We start from the raw sequence: 23929 nt of genomic DNA on the forward strand, positions 1-23929 counted from the left end.
TCCATTCATTTCAATGGGACAAATTAAAGGAAAAAAGTGTAATATTTTAAAAAGTATAATAGTAATAAACACCAAAAGTCATAGCACACATTAGCAGAAATAGCAGAACAGTTTGGAGTTTGAACTGAGAAAATCGGCTGAAAACTGAGGAAGTAGTTAAACGGCAAAAAACGTACGGAAGGCCCAAGAATAATAATAAAGATTAAAGAGAAACAGGAACTCAATAGTGTGGAAGCCCTTATAGGGCATCCACACAATAAGAAGAATAATAAATCCGACGAATAGTAATAAGTGTGCCTCTTGGCATAGGCACACTTAATAATAAGAATAACTAGAAAAATTTGCATTTCCTGCGAAAATGCTGTGTGGATGCCTTAACGCTGAAGCTGTCTGCTGAAAAGCTGAAAAAGATGAAAAGTTGCAAAAAGTTGTAGGGTGGTGGAGAAAAAAGTCTCCCTGAGCAGGATTCAAACCTGGCTCTCCTAGTCTAAAGGCAGCTGCTTGTCTCACTGAACCAAACTCCTTCACATGCTGAAACTAGCAGAAGCTGCTGAGAATTGTGCTGATAAGAGGTGAAAAGGATAAAAATTTTGCCGAAAAGAGGTGAATCAGCAGATTTTCTGCTCAAAAGAGGTTTTTTCTGAAGACAGCTGAGATTTGTGCTGATAAGAGGTGAAAAGGGTGAAAATTTTGCAGAAGAGGTGAATAAGCAGAATTTGGGCTGAAAAGAGGTGAAAATTCTGAAAATTCCGCTGAAAAGAGGTGAATGAGCAGAATTTCTCTAGAAAAGATGGAAAGAAGCAGAACTTTGCACTGAAAAGAGGTGAATGAGCAGAATTTCTGCTGAAAAGAGTTCTTTTCTGAAAACAGCAGAAAAAACTGTAAATTTTGCTGAAAAGGGGTGAAAAAGCTGAAATTTGTGTTGAAAAGAGTTAAAAAAGGTTTAATTGTTAATTGAAAAAAATGTTGCCACAAGCGGGATTTGAACCCGGGCCTCCCAGTCTGAGAACGGCTGCTCATCTCACTGAGCTAAAACACAGCTCAGCCCGGCGAGCAGAAATAAGTGACCACATTTATAATGTGTTCCATTCATTTCAATGGGCAAAAATATTGCAAAAAATATTCAATATCTCAAAAAGTATAGAAGTTATGAGCACCAAAAGTCATAGCACACATTAGCAGAAAGAGCAGAATTTTTTAAAGTTTGAACTGAGAAAATCGGCTGAAAACTGAGGGAGTAGTTAAGCGGCAAAGAACGGAGCAACTAGAAGAATAAAGATAAAGAACTAGAAAAATTTGCATTTCCTGCGAAAATGCTGTGTGGATGCCTTAACGCTGAAGCTGCCTGCTGAAAAGCTGAAAATGATGAAAAGTTGCAAAAAGTTGTATGGTGGTGAAAAAAAACTTTGCCCTGAGCAGGATTCGAACCTGGCCCTCCTGGGCTAAAGGCAGCTACTCACCTCACTGACCCAAACTCATTCTCAAAAAGAACAGGTGGAGAGACGGACAATTCTGCTGAAATGAGAAGAAGCTGCTGAGAATTGTGCTGATAAGAGGAGAAAAGGCTGAAAATTTTGCAGAAAAGAGGTGAATCAGCAGAATTTTCTGCTGAAAAGAGGTAAAGAAGCAGAAAGTTGCGCTGAAAAGAGATGAATCAGCAGAATTTCTGCTCAAAAGTGTATTTTCTGAAAACAGCTGAGATTTGTGCTGATAAGAGGTGAAAAGGCTGAAAATTTTGCAGAAGAGGTGAATAAGCAGAATTTGGGCTGAAAAGAAGTGCAAATTCTGCTGAAAAGAGTTCAATCAGCAGAATTTCTGCTGAATAGAGTTATGCAGAACTCTTTTCAGAATTCTGCTGAAAAGATGTTTTTGCTGAAACTAGTTGAAAAAGCTGGGATTTGTGCTGAAAAGTGGTGAAAAAAGTGAAAATTTTGCTGAAAAGGGGTGAAAAAGCTGAAATTGAGTTAAAAAAGTTGAACTGTTAACTGAAAAAAATGTTGCCACAAGCGGGATTTGAACCCGGGCCTCCCAGTCTGAGAACGGCTGCTCATCTCACTGAGCTAAAACACAGCTCAGCCTGGCGAGCAGAAATAAGTGACCACATTGATAATGTGTTCCATTCATTTCAATGGACAAAAATATTGCATAAAAAATTCAATATCTCAAAAAGTATAGAAGTTATGAGCACCAAAAGTCATAGCACACATTAGCAGAAAGAGCAGAATTTTTTAAAGTTTGAACGGTGAAAATCGGCTGAAAACTGAGGGAGTAGTTAATCGGCAAAGAACGGAGCAACTAGAGGAATAATAAAGATAAAGAATAAAGAGAAACAGGAAAACAATAGTGTGGATGCCATGAGGCATCCACACAATAAATCCGACGAATAGTAATAAGTGTGCCTCTTGGCATAGGCACACTTAATAAATGGCCGGGCCATTAGCTTACAACCCCAACTACCAGATTCAACTTTTAATTGCTACTACCGGTGAGAGGGACGTTGCTAGCTGGCAGTTTTTTCAAGCGATGTTGAAATTTCCACATTCCAACACTTCAAATGCTTCAGGAGCTGTCCACTCAGCACAGCATCAGCACCGCGGAAATACACGGATAAGTCCGTAGACTCACGACAGAATTCACAATGTGTTTTCAGGACTTTCAGGTGTATGGACCAATGTTTTATTTTCTAATCAAATCAGAAAGGTTTAATGAGCAGCTGGGTTTGTCTCACATTAACTGCCTGGACACAGAGGACATTGAAATGCAGCTGACTGAACTGAAAAGCTCGACTCTGTGGGGGTCAAAGTTTGCAGAACTACAGACGCAGCTGGAATCCACAGCTGTGCGTGTTCATGGAGCTTGCATTTTCACCTGCTGGACATCACTACCTGACAAGTTTAACTGTCTTCAGAACATTGCAGAGGCCTTTATTGACAGTATTTGGCTCTACATGTCTGTGTGAGCAGATTTTCTCTCACATGAGTGTCCTCAGGTAGTCTGAACGCTGGACACCTGGAGACCATTGTTGTGAGGAGACCATAAATAGCATTTGCATTTTCTGTTGTACAGTTCATTTGCTGTTATGGAGTTCTTGTTATGGATAAAAGGTGTCTTTTTTTGTTTCAAAATAGCTGATAACTATTTGCTGATAGCTGCCAACATCTGCGAACGAATATAATTCTATAAAGTTGTTCTATATAGTGTGTAACTGTTAATATAGAGCGTTATTAAATTTATTGCTAATGCACTTATATGGCACATTGACTTCTGAGGAAATTTTAGATGGCACTCATCATCAAAAAGGTTGCCTACCCCTGCTGTAGATCAAAAGATTTTGAAGTGCCCCATTAACTTTAATTCTTGCCCTTGGGCAGTTATATAATGCGTGAATGACCATGATAAACAACTGATGAAACCCGAACTTCCCCAGAACTTTATATAAAAATTCCCAATTAAACTCATCAAAAGCCTTTTTGGCATCTTAACTAATAAGAACCATCTGATTTTTATTTTTAACTACATAGTCAATTATATGTAATGTTGGAAATCCATCCGGTCCTGGTGATTTATTTGTTTTTAAGTTTGAGATAGCCTTCTTAATTTCAATTTTGAATATTTCGTTGATTAAGTTTGCATTTTGATTTTCAGTCACCTTTGGTAAGTTGAGTGAATCCAGGAAGGATATCATACATTTATCATCTACTCTAGATTGTGCATATAGTTCCTTTTAGAATGTTAGAAAAGCTAGCTGGATGTCTTCCAATTTATACAGTATACTGTTCATTTGAGGTTCTTTCATTTTGTAAATTATCTTTTCTAATTGTTTTTTTTACTTACAGGCTAATAGTTTTGCTGATTGCCCTCTTGTCTCATAGTCGGGCTGGGTGATATGGCCTATAATCCATATCACGGTATAATTTGAAGCATGTGCTGTAACAATATATATCGCGATATATTCTTTTCTTCTGTATAAGTAAAAAAGTAAGTAAGTAAAATTTCTTTATATAGCGCTTTTCACAGATAAAAATCACAAAGTGCTTTACAACACAGGAAATGGAAATATAAAACAATATAACAGTAAATAAAACAGCAAATAAAACAATGTAAAACAATAAAACTATAAAAACAGCAAAGAGGAAATTAATCAAATGCTTTTCTAAATAAAAATGTCTTCAGCTGTTTTTTAAAAGAATCAATGGGGTCCGTGCAGCGATGAGACAGTGGAAGAGAATTCCACAACCGTGGTGCCACAGTCTGAAAGGCCCGATCACCACGAGTTTTAAAACGAGTGCGCGGTACCACCAGCAGTCTCTGATCTAATGACCTTAAAGCCCGAGAAGATGAATGTGGTTTCAACAGGTCAGATAAATATTGAGGAGCTTGACCATGTAGGGCCCTAAAGGTTAGAACTAAAATTTTAAAATGAAACCTAAAATTTACAGGCAACCAGTGAAGGGCGGCCAAGACATTAGTGATATGCGATTTTCTCTTGGTGCCTGTTAAGAGACGTGCTGCAGCATTCTGCACAGTCTGAAGATGATTTAAGGCTGATTTGTTAAAACAAGTAAAAAGGCCATTACAGTAGTCTAAACGAGAGGAAATAAAAGCATGAATAATCATCTCAAGGTCAAGCTTTGATACCATTAGTCTGAGTTTAGAAATATTCCGTAAATGTTAAAAACAGTTTCGGACCAGCTGCTTAGAATGCTGCTCGAGCGACATCGAGCTGTCAAATATGACACCGAGGTTTCTAAGGCTCGATTTTACATAAAGGTCTAAGAAGCTGATATGCTGCCTGATTTCTGGGACCATGTGGTCTGGAGCAATAATTAGAGTTTTCGTTTTATCAGAGTTTAATTGGAGAAAATTGTCATTGTCAAAGTTGTCAAATTTAACCATTGGTTGATTTCTGTCAGGCAATTACTTAAATTAGACAATTTATAAAACTCAGACATTTTGAAGGAACAGTATAGTTGGATGTCATCAGCATAGAGATGATAGGAGATATATTTATAGCGCTTAATAATTTGGCCTAGGAGGAATACATAAAGTAAAAAGAGAATTGGACCCAGGACAGATCCCTGAGGTACCCCACACGGCAAAACTGTTGATTCTGATGTGACATGATTCATGCAAACAGTAAAAGATCTCTCAGACAAATATGATATAAACCATTTTAAAACAACACCAGTAATCCCAAACAAGTTCTTGAGTCTGTTTATCATGATGCTGTGATCTACAGTATCAAAAGCAGAGCTGAGATCCAACAGGACCAGAACTGTGTACTCTCCAGAGTCTGCTGCCATCAAGATATCACTAGATACTCTAAGTAAGGCCGTTTCAGTGGAATGCAATTTACGAAAACCAGACTGGAAAGTGTCCATAACAGCATTTTTATCCAGGAAATAGTTAAGTTGTTGTACTACTACTTTTTCTAAAATTTTCGATATAAAGTATAAAGTATAAAGCCAGTATGAAGAGAAGTATTTATCATTTCCACAATACAGGGGCCAATCGAATCAAACACACTAGTGAAAAGTGAAGATGGAAGGACATCAAGGGGGCTTGAAGTCTGTTTTATATGACAAAGCAGGACTCTGATGTCTTGTAATGTAACAGGAGTAAAAGAGGACCAAATATCAGAGGAGAGCAAGTTGAAAGTTTGATATTGAGAAGATGATGGAGAGATATTAGACCTGATGGCAGTGACCTTATTTGTGAAATAGTTCATAAACTCATTGCATTCAGACGTTGAGTGAACTGGTGCACAAGGAGCATCAGGAGAAACAATGCTCTTAATTGTTTTAAACAAGAATTTAGGGTCTTTCTTTTTTGAAGCTATGAGGTGTGAAAAATACTCTGTTCTGGCATTTTTCCACGTCATTTAGTAAGAGGATAGATTCTTTAAGGTGTAACCTATAAACCTCAAGCTTGGAAGCCTTCCACAAACGTTCTAGCTTGCGACAGTATCTCCTGAAGTTACGAATGTTTTCATTTAACCAAGGATGAGATTTCAAACATAGGACAGTACTTTTTTCGGAGGTGCCACTATGTCTAAAATAGAATTACACTGATTATTAAAGGATGAGACAAGAGAGTCCAAATCATTGTAAGTCATTTCAGTGTCAAACATGGCAGAGAACCTTTTGGCGGCATTCTGGTTTATGATTCGCCTTTCAATCGTTATTTTGGGAGCCGGGGGATCCAAATAAAACGACAAGTTAAAATATATGCAGCTATGATCACTCACATGGACATTTTCCACACAAATGTCATTTATATTTAAACCCAAGGAGAAAACAAGGTCCAATGTGTGACCCTTTACATGCGTAGGGCCAGAAACATGCTGCCTAAAGTTAAAAGACTCTGTGATAGTCATGAAGTCAGCAGCCATATTACAGGATGCATCATCAATATGAAGGTTAAAATCTCCCAACATTACCACCTTCTCTAATTTAATAATGGATGACAGGAGGTTGTTAAATTCAGTTAAAAAGACTCCGGCAGGGCCAGGAGGTGTGCAAAGAGCCGACCTTGATCATCTGCAGTTCAAATGAGGTAAAAGAATCCGAGTTCATCAGTCTGCATGTGAATCTGTCCTGGTGCACAACAGCGAGACTTCCGCCACGTCCTGAAAGACGTGGAGTTCCGATGACGGAGCAGCCAGTCGAACAAATTTCCTTCAGATGTATATAATCCATGTTTTGTTGCCACGTCTCAGTTAAACACATGAAGTTGAGAGATTCCTTTATAAAAAGATCGTTTAAAATAAACGATTTGTTTGTGATTGAGCGAGTGTTGAGCAGGGCAAACCTGATTGATGACGTTTGGCTGGTGCACTCAACAACTGACTGCAGTGGCACTCGAATTAAACACCTGTGCGCACCTCTACACCTGTTACGCCGGGCGGTGACTTCAGGGCTAGCTGAAGCTAATATCTATAGTGGTACTTCACCTCTGCCATCAAAACGGCGGTCGAACGAGGGACGCCAAGTGAACATGGGGCCATCAGACCATAGATTCCGAGCTGGGAACTGAAGTGTAGCGTCGGCACCAGGTGACAGTAGATGAATTGGTCGTCCCACATCCAAGAAGCTAATCTTCGGTACCTTCTCAGTCGCACCTGGACACCGGCCCGGGTTCCCCTACTCCTTCTTTTCTTCGTGTTAAATCCCACCGATATGTACGGTAACAAGCACTCAGGTGAGGAACACACAAAGGGTGGAGGGAAAAATTTCCTGTAACTGTCCCAGCTGTCAAAGTAGCTCTCCATTGAATCTTTGAAATACAACAGCGTGCCCCGATCATAAGTATTGGTGGCAGAGACGAAATCAAAACACAGGACAGTAAAAATAATATTGCAAGTGACAATAGCGGCCAGTATAAAACTATACCAGCGAGCTGTACTAGCGGCACAAGCGGCGAAGCCAAACACAGGCGCCATCTTGCATCCAAAGTGCCGAGTGTGTAAAATAGTGTGTAAAATATAGTGTGTAAAATATAACGTATTTTACACACTATAAGTCGCACTTAAAATCCTTTAATTTTCTGAAAAATCGACAGTGTGCCTTATGTATGAATTCTGGTTGTGCTTACTGACCTCGGCGCGCAAAAATCTGTCAAAAAATGTTTTAGTACGACTTTGGTAAGCTATGAAGGCGCATCGCTTAATGGATTGCCGGAACATTACAGCTGCCGTAGTCAGGAGCCTTGCGGAGTAATCTGGGTCTAAAACTCAGGTCCCAAAGTCAAACGAACACTGCGGCATCACTGAGAGTTAAAAACCGTCTAAATTCTTTCATCTTTAATAAAATGATCAGCGTTGCTGCTTTACCAGGTGTAACAATTAAGTTTAACAGCCAGGCATCCATGAAAACAGAATATATTAAATTCAATGGAGTTAGAAGTTAGCAGGAAGTTAGCTCGCTAGTTTCCACCTAAACATGATATGCCACGTTCTGACTGAGAGATTTCTGAAAAAATTCAAACGTACAGCTCTGCTATCACTTCCAACATATATTAAGACAGAAAACTAAACAGCAGTGACTTTTGTAGGGTTACTGAAGTTGGACTAGCTGGTATATAATGATGTCCTATGTGATTGCTAGCAAAACAGCTATGTTAGCATAACATTAGCACAGTGCAGCTGAAGGATGAACACTAACTTTTTTCCACTCGATAAAAGTTAACGTGAGGGTTTCCGGTGGTTAGGGACAAACGCAATTGCATGGAAGGATGCTATAAACGGTCCGATAAATCCATCGCTCCTATACTACAGTTATCCACACTGTTAAGGTCTTTTTGGAACATAAAAAAATAGTCCAATCTAGAATAGAATGAATGCAGGTTAGACAGAAAAGTATAATCCTGTTTTATGGGATTTAAATCTCTCCAAACATCTATAAGCCCTAAATCCTTTAAAATTAATTTAACATTTTTGGTTATTTTGTTTAGTCCTGGGTCATGTAGGTTTGAAGAGTCTAAGGATGGATTGAATCGAACATTGAAATCCCCTCCCAAAATTAAAATGCCTTGTGTTTGAGTTTTTATGTATGTTTTGTATTCATTTGTGTTCTAGTTTAGCTCATCTAGTTAATTTCTAGATTGCAGTTTAGACCTTTGTTTCTTAGTTGTTTTTGTCATCTCTCCTATACTAAGTCTCCCTGGTCCATGTGTCTACCTGTCCTTGTTGTCAAGTTCGTGTCATGTCTATGTCTCCATGTTTCCTGTTTATTTTAAAAGAGTCTGGTGTTCTTTGTTTATTGTATGTAGTTTCACTTCCCCTGTCCTGTCATTAGGTTCATGTGTGTCACCTGTTCTTCCTCATGTGTTTCCACTTCTCCTGATCATCCCTGTGGGTATTTAGTCCCTGTGTTTCATTCAGTCTGTGTGGCGTCGTCTGTCACTCTAGCTACATGTACTGATTCATAGTTTTTCATTCTCTGTTCTGGTCATGTTCATAGTAATCTGCTCCTGTCATGTTTTCATAGTCTTTCATGTGCCAGTCCAGAATTCTGTTCTTTGCTTTTTCATGTCGTGTTCATAGCTCATAGTTACAGTTCAAGTTAGTCTTAGTTTGTCTTAGTCTTTAGTTGTTTCCCAGTTTAGGCTCTTTGTTTAGGTCATTGCCATAGTTTATGTTTGGTTATTTTTGCTTTACTGTTCACCGGCCCTAATAAAGGCTCACTTTGAGTTCAGTAAAAGTTTTGCCTCCTTCGTCTGTGTCTGCAACTGGGTCCTCCAAACACCCTCCACACGGTCTGCACCCACTGATTGTGACAGCAACAATCAATTCAATCAATTCAATTCCTAGGACCTGTCGTCCACATATGTGGACATCACATTTTGGGTTATTTAGACCAAAATATTTAATTTTGCTCTACAAGGGCCTGATACCCACTTACAAGGACATATACTGCTACTGTTCTATCAAAATTTTAAACAAATATCCTCATATGTGGCTCTCATTTTTCTTAGGAACAAAAATCAGGTAATTCTTTGGGACCCGATGAATGTAAAAACAATCAGCCCAAATATCAAAGAGAAATTAAAAATGCATGCCGTGGAAGAGTTCGGGTCTTCAGAGGTTAAAGAATTTTAACTCTGATCCTGGGGGAGCATATATATATATATATATATATATATATATATATATATATATATATATATATATATATATATATATATATATATATATATATTAATAAAAGTAATCAGTGTACCCTCCAGGTATCCCTTTATTAGCACAAACCTCCCCTCCTTATTTCTTGAATATATTCAAAATTTAGCCTGCTTGATATTAGAATTGCCACACCCCTTTTGGAGCCCCGAGGACAAGAAGGTGAATACTGATTAAATTTCCATTTCCTACGTTTTTCATGCTCTGGCTGTGATAGGTAGGATTCCTGTGAAAGGCCAACTTCTTTTCCTTCTCTTTTTAATTTTGACATGATTTTGCTTCTTTTAACGTGATTCCCCAAGCCATTTACATTGTATGACACTACTTTGCTTACGAGACTGTATTTTACAACATTATGTGATTTTAAGCTCTGTAAATAACAAGAAATCGAAAAGTACACCCAAAAAAAACCCCAAACAAACAACATGTGTGAAAAAGAACACTATAAAGCAATAACATAAAATCACATTGACTTCCAAGAACAAAAACACTATATTAGTTGTAATTGGTGAGGGAAAAGCTCTTCTATCCACTTGTGGAAGAGTGCCCTCTTCAGCCCAAAGGCCAAAAGCACAATGGTCTGTAGAGTCCAGCTCACTATGCATATGAGTGACCCAACTTTAATCTACTTTTATATGCCCATGTTATGAAATTATCAAAATATATAACTAAAACATCTTTATCAATATAAAGTCTGTGATCTCAGTTACTCTTAAATCTCTATAGTCCTAAATTTACCTCCAATATGATGCTCCATCTCAAGTAGCCTAATTACCCACAGTCACACTGGTGCCTAAATGCCTGAAGACGCTCCTTGAAGCCCTGCTTTTGGATCATATTTCCCTGTTTCTTCTTCGCGCTTGTTTGCCAAGTCTGCTGTCTTATTTGGTCCAAGAGTGTAGCCCTGTCTTTCACGTCTACTGATAATCCTCTCTTCACCATATTTGTAGTCGCTTCATGCGCCGTGTTGTACGTCACTGCTCCATCACTGTAGTACACTCTCAGCCTGGCCGGGAAAGGGGACTGAAAGCGGATGTTATTGTCCCAAAGCACCTTCTTCGCTGCCGCATATTCTCTTCTTCTTCATTGTATCTCCGGAGCATAGTCATTGTCCAAATGTATCCTGGTGCTTGGAAAATCAAGCACCGTAGCATGCCAAGCCTTCTTGAGAATATCTTCCTTGGTACGATAACTTGCGAATTTGACAACAAATGAGCGTGGCAGAGGTCCGTCAAGGGGTTTCTCAGCAACAGCACTGGGAGCTCTTTCAATCCCCAGCGCGGGGGGAAAAGAGAGATCCAATGTCTTTTCCAAAAAAATCTCAGATGGAAATGTGTCCTCTTCCCCTTCCTTCACGACGTATATTCCGAGATTCTCGCGAAATGAACATTACTCTAGATCCATCACCTTTGTCTCATATCGCTAACAACTCCTCCAAAACCTAGATTCAAGTTCTCCACTCCATCTATGCGTCCCTCTGCTTCATCAAGTCTTTTGCCGATGTCATTCACATGGCACACTTATGCATTAAACTGCTCATTTGTGTCTTTTCTGAAAGCACGCAGTTCTTTTAATATCATATCCCTAGTAGGGGGGAGGTCTTTCACATTAGCATTTGCATCAGGTTGCTGCTCTTCTTCCATATTACTACTAGCTTATCCCACTTCTCTACGTTCACTTATGTTCTTTTTCTTGAGATTTTCTGGGCATTTTGTACTGGAAAAAGGTATCCAGCACTTACAGTACAGGTTTTTTAGGTTTCAAGTTAGATAAGTTGGGGAAAAGAGTAATAAAGTTGGGAGTGATTACTCTACACAGCCATCACTCGGCCCAACAGACCGGAAGTCTCATGTTCTGGCTTTTAACACGCTTTGACCAAAACATTTTGGTTTTAACAGCCTTAGTTGTAGTTGTTTAAGTTGTTTTTATTGACTTATGTCATCTACTTCTATAAATAAATTTGACCTTGACCTTAACCTTCTTATGGCTTCTGACAGTGCTTCTTGTGCTTGTCCAGCTAGATCTTGGTACTGGTACTTGCTTTCACTGATCTGTGAAAAGCACAGGGTGCCAATGGTGGGCTTGCCAGTTCTGGTATTCTATGGGAAATGCCAATTGGGTTCCACAATCTGGCCAGTGAGCCAAGGGGCCATTTCATCAGGCCCTCAGGTCACCCTCATGAAGTCTGTTTCTGATTGTTTTTATCAGAGAAAATTATAACAGTGGTCAACTGGAAGTCATTTTGTGGGGCTCTGACATTGTTTATTTTGTTCTTCCTCAATTATACTCCTTTATGACACAAAAAAAAAAAATTAAAATGACAAACTGGAAATGCATACTTCTTAAACCTCTCCTTTAAGCGATGGATAAATTTAAATCTAGATCTTTAGTAATATGCTTAAAGGAACACATGCTTGTTGACAATAACTATAATTTTTGCAAAGTCACAGTTATTACCAGATCATTCTTATTTGCTGTCATTTCATGATTGTCTCAGAAATTGCATATTCATCTGAATCATAGGAGCACCATCTTAAACATGAGTGTGGCAGGGGTGTGGTCTATGGCTCTGCTGCAGTGGAGGGGTGGTGCATTGGAATGGATTTCATCAGGCCATTTCACTGGAGTGCACGCGGCTATTGCTTTGTATTAGTTCTTAAGGAAATAATACAAAGTTAGTTGTATTAGTTGGAAGCACCTGGCAGTGCTTCAAGGTATCCCATTGGAAGCAGTGCTTCCAATGGGATACCTGGATACCTGGAAGCAGTGCTGCTGCACACCATTTCTGCAATGAGTGTAGCGCAAGCACTGTTTCAGGTAATCTTGTGATAATGACTGACCAGGGCATGTCGTTCATGTCTCGCACACTGAAAGAGCTGTATGAATTACTGGGCATTAAATCTATTCGGACCAGCATCTACCACTCTCAGACTGATGGGGTGGTGAAGCGGCTGGATAAGACTTTAAAGTAAGTGATTCGAAATTTCATTCATGAGGATGAACGCAATTGGGATCGCTGGTTAGACCCTCTGTTGTTTTGGAGTGCAAGAGGTGCCCCAGGCCTTCACGGAATTTTCTCCATTTAAGTTGCTGTTCCGCGGCTTCCTGCCGAGCAGCAGGAAGCCACGGGGGATGTTGGACCTGATTAAAAGTGGAGGAGCCATACAAATATATAGAATAGAATAGAATAATCAAAGAGTTGAACGCGCATGGGCAGAAATGTTGAGAGTGCAAGCAACACAATGCGAGCAAGCGCAAATGCAAAAACTGAGCGAGAGGAGCTGCTATTGTGTGTGTGTATGGATAATAGCAAACACTGAAATACATTTTTTGCACACAGCAATGAATTTTTTCACTCAAATTTAGCTTTTCTTCGCTCAAAATAAATTTCTCCTCAAAATGCAACACTTGCACCTGCAAATTTGTTTTACGTGCACTCAAATTTTTTTTACGTGCGCTCAGAATAGTGGCACAAAAATAACGCCATAGACTCTCCCTATTTTCAGTGACGCAGAGGCTCGAAAGAGTGACTGAGTACAGAGTTGAGTGGAGAAGCAGCTGAAAAGCTGACCTCCCAACATAAAGAAAAGAAAGGATGTATTGTGCAAATAGAGCACAACAGAACTGTCGCCTGAGGCTACATGGGGTCCATTCATTTCACAATGAGATTGAATTACATGTGAAAGTAAAAGGTATTTGTTGTCTCTTACCTCATCTGTGACCTGACCTCCAAAGGTAACCCAAGTTCCTGCAAAAGAATAAAAACATTACACTTTCAGCCAAGTCAAATAGATATGCTTTCAATCTTGATTTAAAGGATTGGATAGAGTCCAAGGCTCGAATAGAAGCAGGGAGGCTATTCCAAAGGTTGGGTGCAGTTGAAGCAAAGGCACGATCGCCTCTGGTCTTCAGTCTAAACTTAGGTTCGGCCAGGAGTAATTGACCTGATGATCTTAATGCATGACAAGGAGTGGACAGATTGAGGAGGTCAGTGAGGTAGCTGGGCGCAATGTTATTCAGGATTTTAAAAGTGAGTAGCAAGATTTTAAACTCAATGCGATATTTGATTGGTAACCAGTGTAGATCAACAAGAGCCGGAGTAATAGGGTCAAATTTTCTAGTTCCAGCAAGAAGGCGAGCCGCAGCATTCTGAACGAGTTGCAGCCTTCGAAGAGAGAAGGCTTGGAGACCACAGTAGAGAGAATTACAATAATCTAACCTGGAGGTCACAAAAGCGTGGATAAGTTTTTCCAGGTCCCTGTGTGGTATATAATGCTTAGCTTTAGAAATCTGGCGCAGTTGAAAAAAAAAAACAGATTTAACTATAGATGATACTTGCTTATCGAGCTTAAAGGAGCTATCCAAATAGACACCCAGGTTACGCATAGAATCAGAGAGAGAGTTAGCTAGGGGCCCCAGCAGGGCAACAAGCTGGTCTCGAGGAATATGGCTGTCGAACACCATAACTTCAGTTTTTTTCTCATTTAAAATGAGAGAATTATCTGACAGCCAATCTTTAACCTCTCTCAGGCAATCGTACAGGGAGTTCAATGATGCTGACAAATCATCAGTCAGTTGACAATAGATTTGAATGTCATCAGCGTAAAATTGATAAGAAATATTGTATTTTTCAAATATGGAGCCCAAGGGTAGCATATACATAGAGAATAATAAAGGGCCCAATACAGAGCCCTGGGGCACACCACAACAGAGAGGGGCAACAGAGGATGAGTATCCTCCCATCACAACAGAGAAGGATCTATCTGTGAGGTAAGAATTACACCAGTTAAGGGCAGAACCCTTGATGCCTACAACATGCTCTAGCCTCCTCAAGAGTATATTATGATCAACCATGTCAAAGGCTGAGGACAGATCCAATAAAACTAAAACGGCAGGGCGACCAGAGTCAGCAAATACAAGAAGATCATTATAGACTCTTAGCAGGGCCGTTTCAGTGCTATGGTGTGGCTTAAAGCCAGACTGGTATTTGTCAGTAATATTATTTGCAACTAAGTAAGCCTGTATTTGGAGAAAGACGGCTTTCTCTAAAATTTTTGATAAAAACAGAAGTTTTGAGACTGGCCTATAATTGGCAGGGTCTTTCTGATCGAAATTACTTTTTTTAAGAACAGGGTGCACTACCGCATGGACATGCATCCTAAAACTGGAACAGGATTCAGCACAAGAGAGTGAGAGTGTGAAGCCTTCAGTAATAAAACGTTTCCACTAAAATGATTAAGAAATTGCTCACAGAGAGCCTGAGAGGCTGAGCTCGAAGAGTCCGGACAGGGATTTATCACTGAATTAAAAATTTTGAATAACATTCGGGGGTTGTGGCTATTAGTCTCAATAATATCTGATAGGAAAGCTGCTTTAGCTGCCTTTATGGAGTTCTGGTATAGAAAGCAGCTCCTACAAAGAATGTCATAGGATATCTGAAGCCTGTCTTTTTTCCACCTCCTTTCAGATTGACGGCAGACACGACGTAAATACAATGGGTCTTCCTTAAGATACAAATATTTGTTGTAGAATTTTGTTTTGTGTCAGTAAACATTAAACATGCCACACCAAACTCTAACAGACAGGGGTGTTCAACTAAAATTTAAAAGGGTCCATTTTGAGTAAAAGTTTTGAAAATAAGGCCTGGAAGATTATGACGCTATTTAAGCTATTAAATATTTAGTGTAATATATATTTAAGTAGCCTAGTAGTTGTATCAACATATGCAATTAATAAATACCTATCAAATCAAATGAGTTCTTTTTTAAATATATAATTTAATACAATTAACCATTCTCAACCAATTTTACAGATAATACATCTGATCACATCTTAATGACTGATTAGTTTTAGAAGTTTACTTTCTTCCCCTCTTATATTCAGCTCCCTAACATTTTTGCTCAGTGGGAGAATTGAAGTGAAGCTTGTCCTGACAGGATCTTCAACGTGGGCTCCAATGGAGTCCGGGCCATTCCCATACACGTGGGGGTGCTCATTGGTAAATCTGGAATGCTGTTTAATTTTGATTATGTTCACTGTGGAGAAAACTGCCACATAGTAGTGTGTGGAGCCAAACATGGTTAAGATGTATAGGGCTACTTTCCTCAGACCTGGGAAAGGTGTCTCCAGGACCAGCAGGAAGTGGAAGGGTCAGTTCTAACAAACTGCTCTTTCAGGGCCACATCTGCCTGAAGATCATTTGGCTGCATCTGGACAATGACAGCATTTACCCACTCAAAGTGGTGTGTGAATACCTTTGAGAACCCTGTGAATTATGTGAAATGAAATGGGTTCTGAAACTGTAAAAATGATTCCTGAAGTTTATCATTAGAATCAGATGGAGAATAAATTATTAACCCCTAAGGAAATTATGTAGTTACAGTTGCTTCAAGACAATAAGAACAGTAACAGACTGATGGCGCCGAGTATGGCAGCCTCGTCGCGAGCTCCCCCAAGCAACAGCTGTTTATTGTGTTTAATTTTACTTTTTCTTTATTTTTTCACGAGTAGCACATGTCTCCTTGTGTACGACCGACAAACCTTACTGGACATAAAAGATGGACTTTCTCATCACTTTCCGGAGTTCAAGTTTTGCAACACGGACCCTCCGTTTGCAGACCCCCCATTCATCTCACCTGAGACGCCTTTGTTCTGGGCCCGTGGAGGCCGCAAACGCCGACGCAGAGGGAGAAGATCTGGCGTTCTGGTTCGACTGAGACGGCGCACTAACAGACCACCGTTACCCAGTTTATTACTGGCTAATGTGCAGTCTCTGGAGAACAAGCTGTGCGAGCTTCGGGCACGGATCTCATTCCAGCGAGAGATGCGGGACTGCTGCGTGATCTGCCTCACAGAAACCTGGCTATCGGACAAGGTACCGGACTCCGCAATACAACTACCGGGGTTCTCTGTGCACCGCGCGGACAGGTCACAGGAGCTTACTGGGAAAAGCAGAGGCGGTGGTGTATGTTTCATGATCAACAACAGCTGGTGTGATTATGCGAACGTGCACCCGGTCAAATCTTTCTGCTCACCGGACCTGGAGTACCTGATGATTAAGTGCCGGCCATTCTGGCTACCGAGGGAATTCACAGCAGTGATTATTACGGCGGTTTACATTCCCCCACAAACCGACACTGACCGAGCACTCAGGGAACTGTACAGCGCGATCAGCAGTGAGGAAACCGCACACCCAGAGGCGGCGTTTATCACGACCGGGGACTTTAATAAGGGTAACCTGAAGAAAGTCTCACAAAAACTCCACCAACACATCCATTTCAGCACTCGTGGAGACCGGCTTCTTGACCACTGCTACACCTCTTTCCGGGATGCATACAAAGCCCTCCCCCACGCCCCATTCGGCCAATCAGATCACCGCTCCATCCTGCTCCTGCCCGCCTACAGGCAGAAGCTGAAACAGGAAGCTCCAACCCTGAGGGCGGTGCACCGTTGGTCGGACCAATCGGAGTCTACGCTGCGGGACTGTTTTGATCACGCGGACTGGGAAATGTTTCACGTGGCTGCTAAAGACATTGATGAGTACACAGACTCAGTCTGCGGATTTATCAGAAAATGCGTGGAAGATGTCGTCCCATCCAGAACAGTTAAATCCTTCCCAAATCAAAAACCCTGGATTAACAGAGATGTTCACACAGCACTGGCGGCACGGAGCACCGCTTTTGCCTCCGCGAACACATCGGACTACAAACACGCACATTACCAACTCCGGAAGACGATCAAAGCAGCCAAACGTGAGTACAGGGACAGGGTGGAGCAACAGTTTGACAACCCTCGGAGGATGTGGCAGGGACTAAACACGATCACAGACTTTAGAGGGAAAACCAGCACACCGCAGACCACGGCCTCTCTGTGTGAGGATCTAAACGTATTCTACGCTAGATTCGACACAGCGAACACCACGAGACCGGACAGTGTGCGCACCGCGGATGACGTCAGTGCGCACACTGTGTCTGAGGAGGATGTGCGGAAGTGCTTCAGGAGGGTGAACGCACGCAAAGCTACTGGTCCGGACGGGATTCCCGGCCGCGTCCTCAAGTCACGCGCGGCTCAGCTGGCTGGAGTGTTTACACACATCTTCAACCTTTCCCTCTCTCTGTCTGTAGTCCCAGCCTGCTTCAAAATGGCCACCATCGTCCCTGTACCCAAATCCTCCACCATCTCCTCATTGAACGACTGGCGACCCGTAGCCCTGACCCCCATCGTGAGCAAATGCTTCGAGAAGCTGGTCAGGGACTTCATCTGCTCTGCACTACCCGACTCACTGGACCCTCTACAGTTCGCATACCGCCACAACAGGTCCACTGATGATGCCATAGCCCTGACACTCCATGCTGCCCTGTCACACCTGGAGAAGAGAGACACGTATGTGAGAATGCTGTTTGTAGATTACAGCTCAGCATTCAACACCATCGTTCCCTCGAAGCTGGACAGGAAACTGCAGGATCTAGGACTGAGCAGCTCCCTCTGCAGCTGGATCCTTAACTTCCTGTCTGACAGACGCCAAGTGGTCAGACTGGGCAGCACCACCTCATCCCCCATCACACTGAACACTGGTGCTCCACAGGGGTGTGTACTGAGCCCTCTCCTGTACTCACTCTACACCTACGACTGCACGGCCACTAGAAACTCCAACATCATTGTGAAGTTTGCGGACGACACTACAGTGGTGGGTCTTATTACCAACGGTGATGAGACGGCCTACAGGGAGGAGGTCAGCGCCCTGACCCACTGGTGTCAAGACAACCATCTCACCCTCAACGTCGCAAAGACAAAGGAGTTGATAGTGGACTTCCGGAGGTGCAGAGGAGTACACACCCCCATCACCATCAACGGCGCCGCTGTGGAGAGAGTGAGCAGCTTCCGCTTCCTTGGTGTACATCTGGCTGAGGATCTTACGTGGTCAGTACACATAAACAAAACAGTGAAGAAGGCGCAGCAGCGCCTCTTCTTTCTCAGGAGACTGAAAAGATTCGGCATGAGCCCCCGCATCCTCAGGACCTTCTATCGCTGTGCCATTGAGAGCATCCTCACTGGATGCATCACCACCTGGTACGGCAACAGCACCGCTCACAACCGCAAAGCTCTCCAGAGAGTAGTGCGGTGTGCTGAACGGATAATTGGAGGTGAGCTTCCCTCCCTCCAAGACATCTACAGGAAGCGGTGCCTGAGGAAAGCGGGGAGGATCATCAAGGACTCCAGTCACCCCAGCCATAAACTGTTCAGACTACTACCATCAGGAAGGAGGTTCTGCAGCATCCGGTCCCGTACCAGCAGACTGAGAGACAGCTTTTTCTATCAGGCCATCAGACTGCTGAACACTTCATAGACACCTCACCCTCACTACTGGAACTTCAACATTATGCACTCCATACTGTATATAAATACCACTGTTTTGCACATACCAACCTCTGTATATTTTATATATCTTATTTTATTGTTTACTTTATTTCATTTGTAAAACATGTATATACATACTATATACACACTCAAACACACACACGTAGAAAAACATACTGAATGTGTATACTAAATAATGTATATACCTTTACATATTGTACATATATTTATTACTTTTTAGATTAGCCATTTTTATATTTTGCTTGTTTTACATTATTGTATTTTGCACAACTCTGTTGCTTGTGAAGCTCGCACACAAGAATTTCACTCACATGTACTGTACCAGTGTACCTGCACATGTGATGTGACAATAAAAGTGATTTGATTTGATTTGAACTAGTTGAAATAATACAATATATGACAAAGTTACAAAATATAAGAAATAGCTTTCATATATAAAAATAACTCAATTATTAATATTTTTATTTTCACTATAGAGGATGTGCAATAGTGTGTATCTGATGGACAAGTGTCATTACCTGTGTCATTCAGTGGTGCATTTGAGTAATCTCAGTCTCTCGCTGACTGTGTCCTGTGACTTATCAGCACTTCATCTAGTGGGTGGGAGTTACTGTCAAGCAATGCCATTATCTTGGACAACATCTGCCTTTCCGATACCACCTTAAGGGAGATCAGCTCCATCCCCACAACATTATTAGCCTTTTAGATCTGTTTATTAAGTCTTTTGGCATCTGCAACCCTCAACCTGATGTCTTTGCAGTGGTGTTTTTAACCCAGTCCAGTTTATTATCCTCCACAACGTCCACATCAACCCCCTGGATTGCAAAATAAAGGGGTCACAGGTTTCCTGGTCCTTATAAAGTCCATAATCAATTCTTTGGTCTTTTTTGTGTTGAGGAGCAGATGATTCTGCTTGTATCATGTGACAAAGGAGTCAGCCACAGCTGGGTACTCTGTCTCATCACCGTTTCTGATGCATCCAACCACCGCAGAGTCATCAGAAACCTTCTGAAGATGGCAGGTCTCTATGCAATGGCTGAAGTCTGTGTTGTAGAGGGTGAAGAGAAAAGGAGAGACAACTGTCCTTTGTGATGCCTTTGTGTTGCTGATCACCTTGTCAGACACACAATGCTAAAGACACACATATTGTGGTCTTCCTGTCAGGTAATCAACAATCCAGGACACAAGAGAGGAATCCACCTGCGTCACTGCCAGCTTAGCCAGGAGGGTTGGCCCCATCCAGGAGGGTTGGCTTGATGGTATACACTGGGAAGGTTGGAAAACATGACCAGACGACCATAGACACAGTTGAGCAGGTAGATGATGGCATCCTCAGCTCTGAAGTAGGGCTGGTAAGCGAACTGAAGGGGATCCTGATGTGGGTCTATAATAGGTCAGATTTGGTCAAGGTCAAGGCTTGGACAAGGTCAAGGCTAGCCCAGGGTCTTCATGACTTAGAAGTCAATGCCACAGTTCTGTAATCCTGGGGGACTTTGGGACATGGCGTATTTGGTACTAGGGTCTGTGCATTCTCAGAGGTGGTAGGTAGATTATTGAGAGCAATGAAATGGGCAGAAACTGTTGATAACTAAGAGGAAGACGTCTTTCAATTACATGGAAGCAGACTAGTAAAGAAGTCCAGGGAGATGAGTGACCAGGGACAATGGGGGACAGTTAGTGGTTGGAGCAGACTGGCGTGCTGCTTTTCCTTCGGAACATGCTGCTACACAGTTCTTAAAATTCCTCTCTAAGGTGTCCCACTATTCACAAAATACCCCTTTGTGGCAGGCAAACCTTAGCCAGGATCAGGTTAGTCTCGCAGGCCCTGCTGGATCACTGACATGATATCCCATGTTAGACACCTGGTAGTACAGGTGACTGGTTAGTGTCCTGAGAGAACTGGCAAGAGAGAGCATCAGGTTTAATATTTCTAGGCCCAGAGCAATAAGAGAGATTGAAATGGAATAGCCTGAAAAACAGGGACCAACGAGCCTGGTGAGCTTTTAGTCTTTTAGGAGGGATAAGGGAAGGAATAAAGCCTAGTTCTTGTGGTTAGTCCAGGTAGTGAAGGGCTGCTTTGTGCCTTCAAGCCAATGGACCACTCCTCCAGTACCAGTTTAACAGCCAGGAGCTCCCTGTCCCTGACATTGTAGTTGCACTCTTAAGCAAGCAAGCAAGCAAGCAAGCAATTTATTTATATAGCACTTTCGGATCAGCCCCCAGCTGAACACAAAGTGCTGTACACTTGACATGCCAGAGTGATACATTGAACATGTTAAAAAATAAGAAAAATAATAATATTACCAAAAAAAAAAAAAAATAATAATAATAATATATATAATAATTATATATATATATATATATATATATATATATATATATATAAAAAATGATTATTAAAATGACATTAAAATAAATAAAATTAGCACAAATAGCAAAGACAATAATAAAATAGTATAAAAAATGATGATGAGAATTACATTTAAAACAATAAAATCAGCACATTAGATCAAAACAATAAAATCAATAAAATTGGGTCAGACTGTGTCATATGCCAAGGAATAAAAATGGGTTTTAAGATGTGTTTTAAAAGTGGACAGTGAAGGGGCCTCTCTAATGTGCTGGGGCAGACTGTTCCACAGATTAGGAGCAGCAATAGAGAAGGCCCTGTCCCCTCTGAGCTTCCTCTTGGACCTGGGTACCTCCAGGAGCAGCTTGTCAGCTGACCTGAGAGACCTGGGGGGTGAGTAAGGATGGAGAAGCTCAGAGAGGTAAGTTGGGGCAAGACCGTTTAAACATTTAAACACAAACATGAGAATTTTAAAATGAACTCTAAGATATACAGGCAGCCAATGGAGTGAAGCCAGGATGGGAGTTATGTGCTCTCTTTTACGAGTTTTGGTTAAAAGTCGTGCAGCAGAATTCTGGACCAGCTGCAGACGAGAGAGAAGATGCTGACTAACTCCACAATACAGAGCATTACAGTAATCTAGACGACATGAAATAAAAGCATGGATTACCGTTTCAAGATGCTGCCTGGATAAAACAGGTCTTATCTTTGCCAAGCGCCTTAAATGGTAAAAACTGGACTTGACAGTAGCCCTAATTTGACTGTCTAATTTAAAATCACTGTCCATCTTAAAACCCAGGTTTGTAACAACAGATTTAAAATACTCTGCCAGGGGTCCCAAATCAATAGCAGAGGGTTCACAAGGTCCACTAGGACCAAACAGAATCACCTCAGTTTTGCTTGAATTACACCTTAGAAAGTTTAGGGACATCCAAGATTTAATGTCTTCTAGACATGCTAGAAGTGGCTTAATAGAGAAGGCCTCTTTCTGCTTCAGAGGCAAATAAATCTGACAGTCGTCAGCATAGCAGTGGAAGGATATTCCATGCCTTCTGAGGATGGTTCCCAGGGGCTGTAAGTATAATGAAAAAAGCAGAGGCCCTAAAATTGAGCCCTGCGGGACCCCAGACTGAAAAGTGGCAGAGGAAGACTCATACCCTAAAAAGTTAACACTAAAAGTTCTGTCACAAAGATAAGACCTAAACCATTTTAAAGCAGTACCACGAATGCCTGCAAGATGGTGCAAGCGAGACAGTAAAATGTTGTGGTCTACAGTGTCAAAGGCAGCTGTTAGGTCAAGGAGGACAAGAACAACATGATTACCAGAGTCACAGGTAAGGAGGATATCATTAAAAACCTTTAAGAGTGCTGACTCCGTGCTATGAAAGTTTTTAAAACCTGATTGAAAGACCTCCAGGATACCATTCTCATTTAAAAAATCCATCAATTGGCAATGTACAATTTTCTCTAAGATTTTAGACATAAAGGACAACTTGGAGATAGGTCTGTAGTTAGCCAATACAGTGTGGTCCAGGGCAGGTTTCTTAAGCAAGGGTTGTACTACCGCATGCTTAAAATTAGCAGGGACTACACCAGATATTAAACTGCTGTTTATAACAGTAAGAACAGCCTGACCTATGCTAGGAAAAATCTCCTTAAAAAATTGTGGTGGGACAGGATCATTTGGGGAACCAGAGGGCCTCAGATGGCCGACCACATCCTCTAAATAAGAAAGAGACACAGGCTCAAACTGGTTAAAAACAGCAGAGCAAGGGATCGAAACAGAGGGGTCAGACTCAGGGGAAGAAATGAGAGCCCGCGTGGTTGCAACCTTCTCAATGAAAAAACACATAAAATCATTTGACAGTTTATGAGAGGCCTCCAAACAGCCACTTTGTGGAGCATTTAAGACTGAGTCAATAGATTTAAATAACACACGTGGATTGTGACTGTTGGAGGAAATGATCTTAGAGAAATATTTTCTTTTAGCCTCTTTGACTGTATCCTGATAGAGGCGCCAGCAGTCCTTTAGGATTTGAAGAGACACCTGCAGTTTGTCCCTCTTCCATCTGCGTTCAGCTCTACGACACTCCCTCTTCACAGCCCGAGTGGCGTCATTAAACCAAGGGTCAGTTTTAGCCTTGGGCTTCCTGGTTTTTAATGGTGCCACAGAGTCCAGAATAGTAAGGCAAGAATATTGAAACCAGGAGCTGAGGTTCTCTGTGTCCAAGGGAGTACGATCGGCGGGGATAGAAAGCTGGTCAAAAGCAGTTGAGAACTGGGCAGCAGTGGAAGGGTTAATAATCCGACAGCGGCGAATAGGAGCGCTGGTTTGAACTGTAGTGCGTGAAAACACAGCATCAAATAATACAGCCATATGGTCAGAGAAAGCAGTGTCAGTCACTTCCACGTTAGACACAGGTAGACTGTGTGACAAGACCAGGTCTAGTGTGTGTCCATGTTCATGTGTGGGACCAGGTACGGACTGGACCAGATTAAAAGAGTCAATGAGACTTAAAAATTCC

The 23929-nt window shown here is 41.5% G+C and overlaps 1 protein-coding gene across 2 annotated transcripts in view; it reads right to left on the reverse strand.

Annotated features, from left to right (window-relative positions):
- LOC134618399 (voltage-gated potassium channel subunit beta-2-like) overlaps positions 1–23929 on the reverse strand; it is a 291857-nt gene that overhangs the window by 249893 nt on the left and 18035 nt on the right. For both annotated transcript variants that reach the window (XM_063463773.1, XM_063463774.1), the window contains exon 4: positions 13387–13424. In XM_063463773.1, coding sequence (XP_063319843.1) covers positions 13387–13424 — 38 coding nt within the window. The remainder of the gene's footprint in view (positions 1–13386; positions 13425–23929) is intronic.

This window comes from Pelmatolapia mariae, linkage group LG20 (genome assembly GCF_036321145.2).
Source record: "Pelmatolapia mariae isolate MD_Pm_ZW linkage group LG20, Pm_UMD_F_2, whole genome shotgun sequence".
NCBI classification, from domain to species: Eukaryota; Metazoa; Chordata; class Actinopteri; order Cichliformes; family Cichlidae; genus Pelmatolapia; species Pelmatolapia mariae.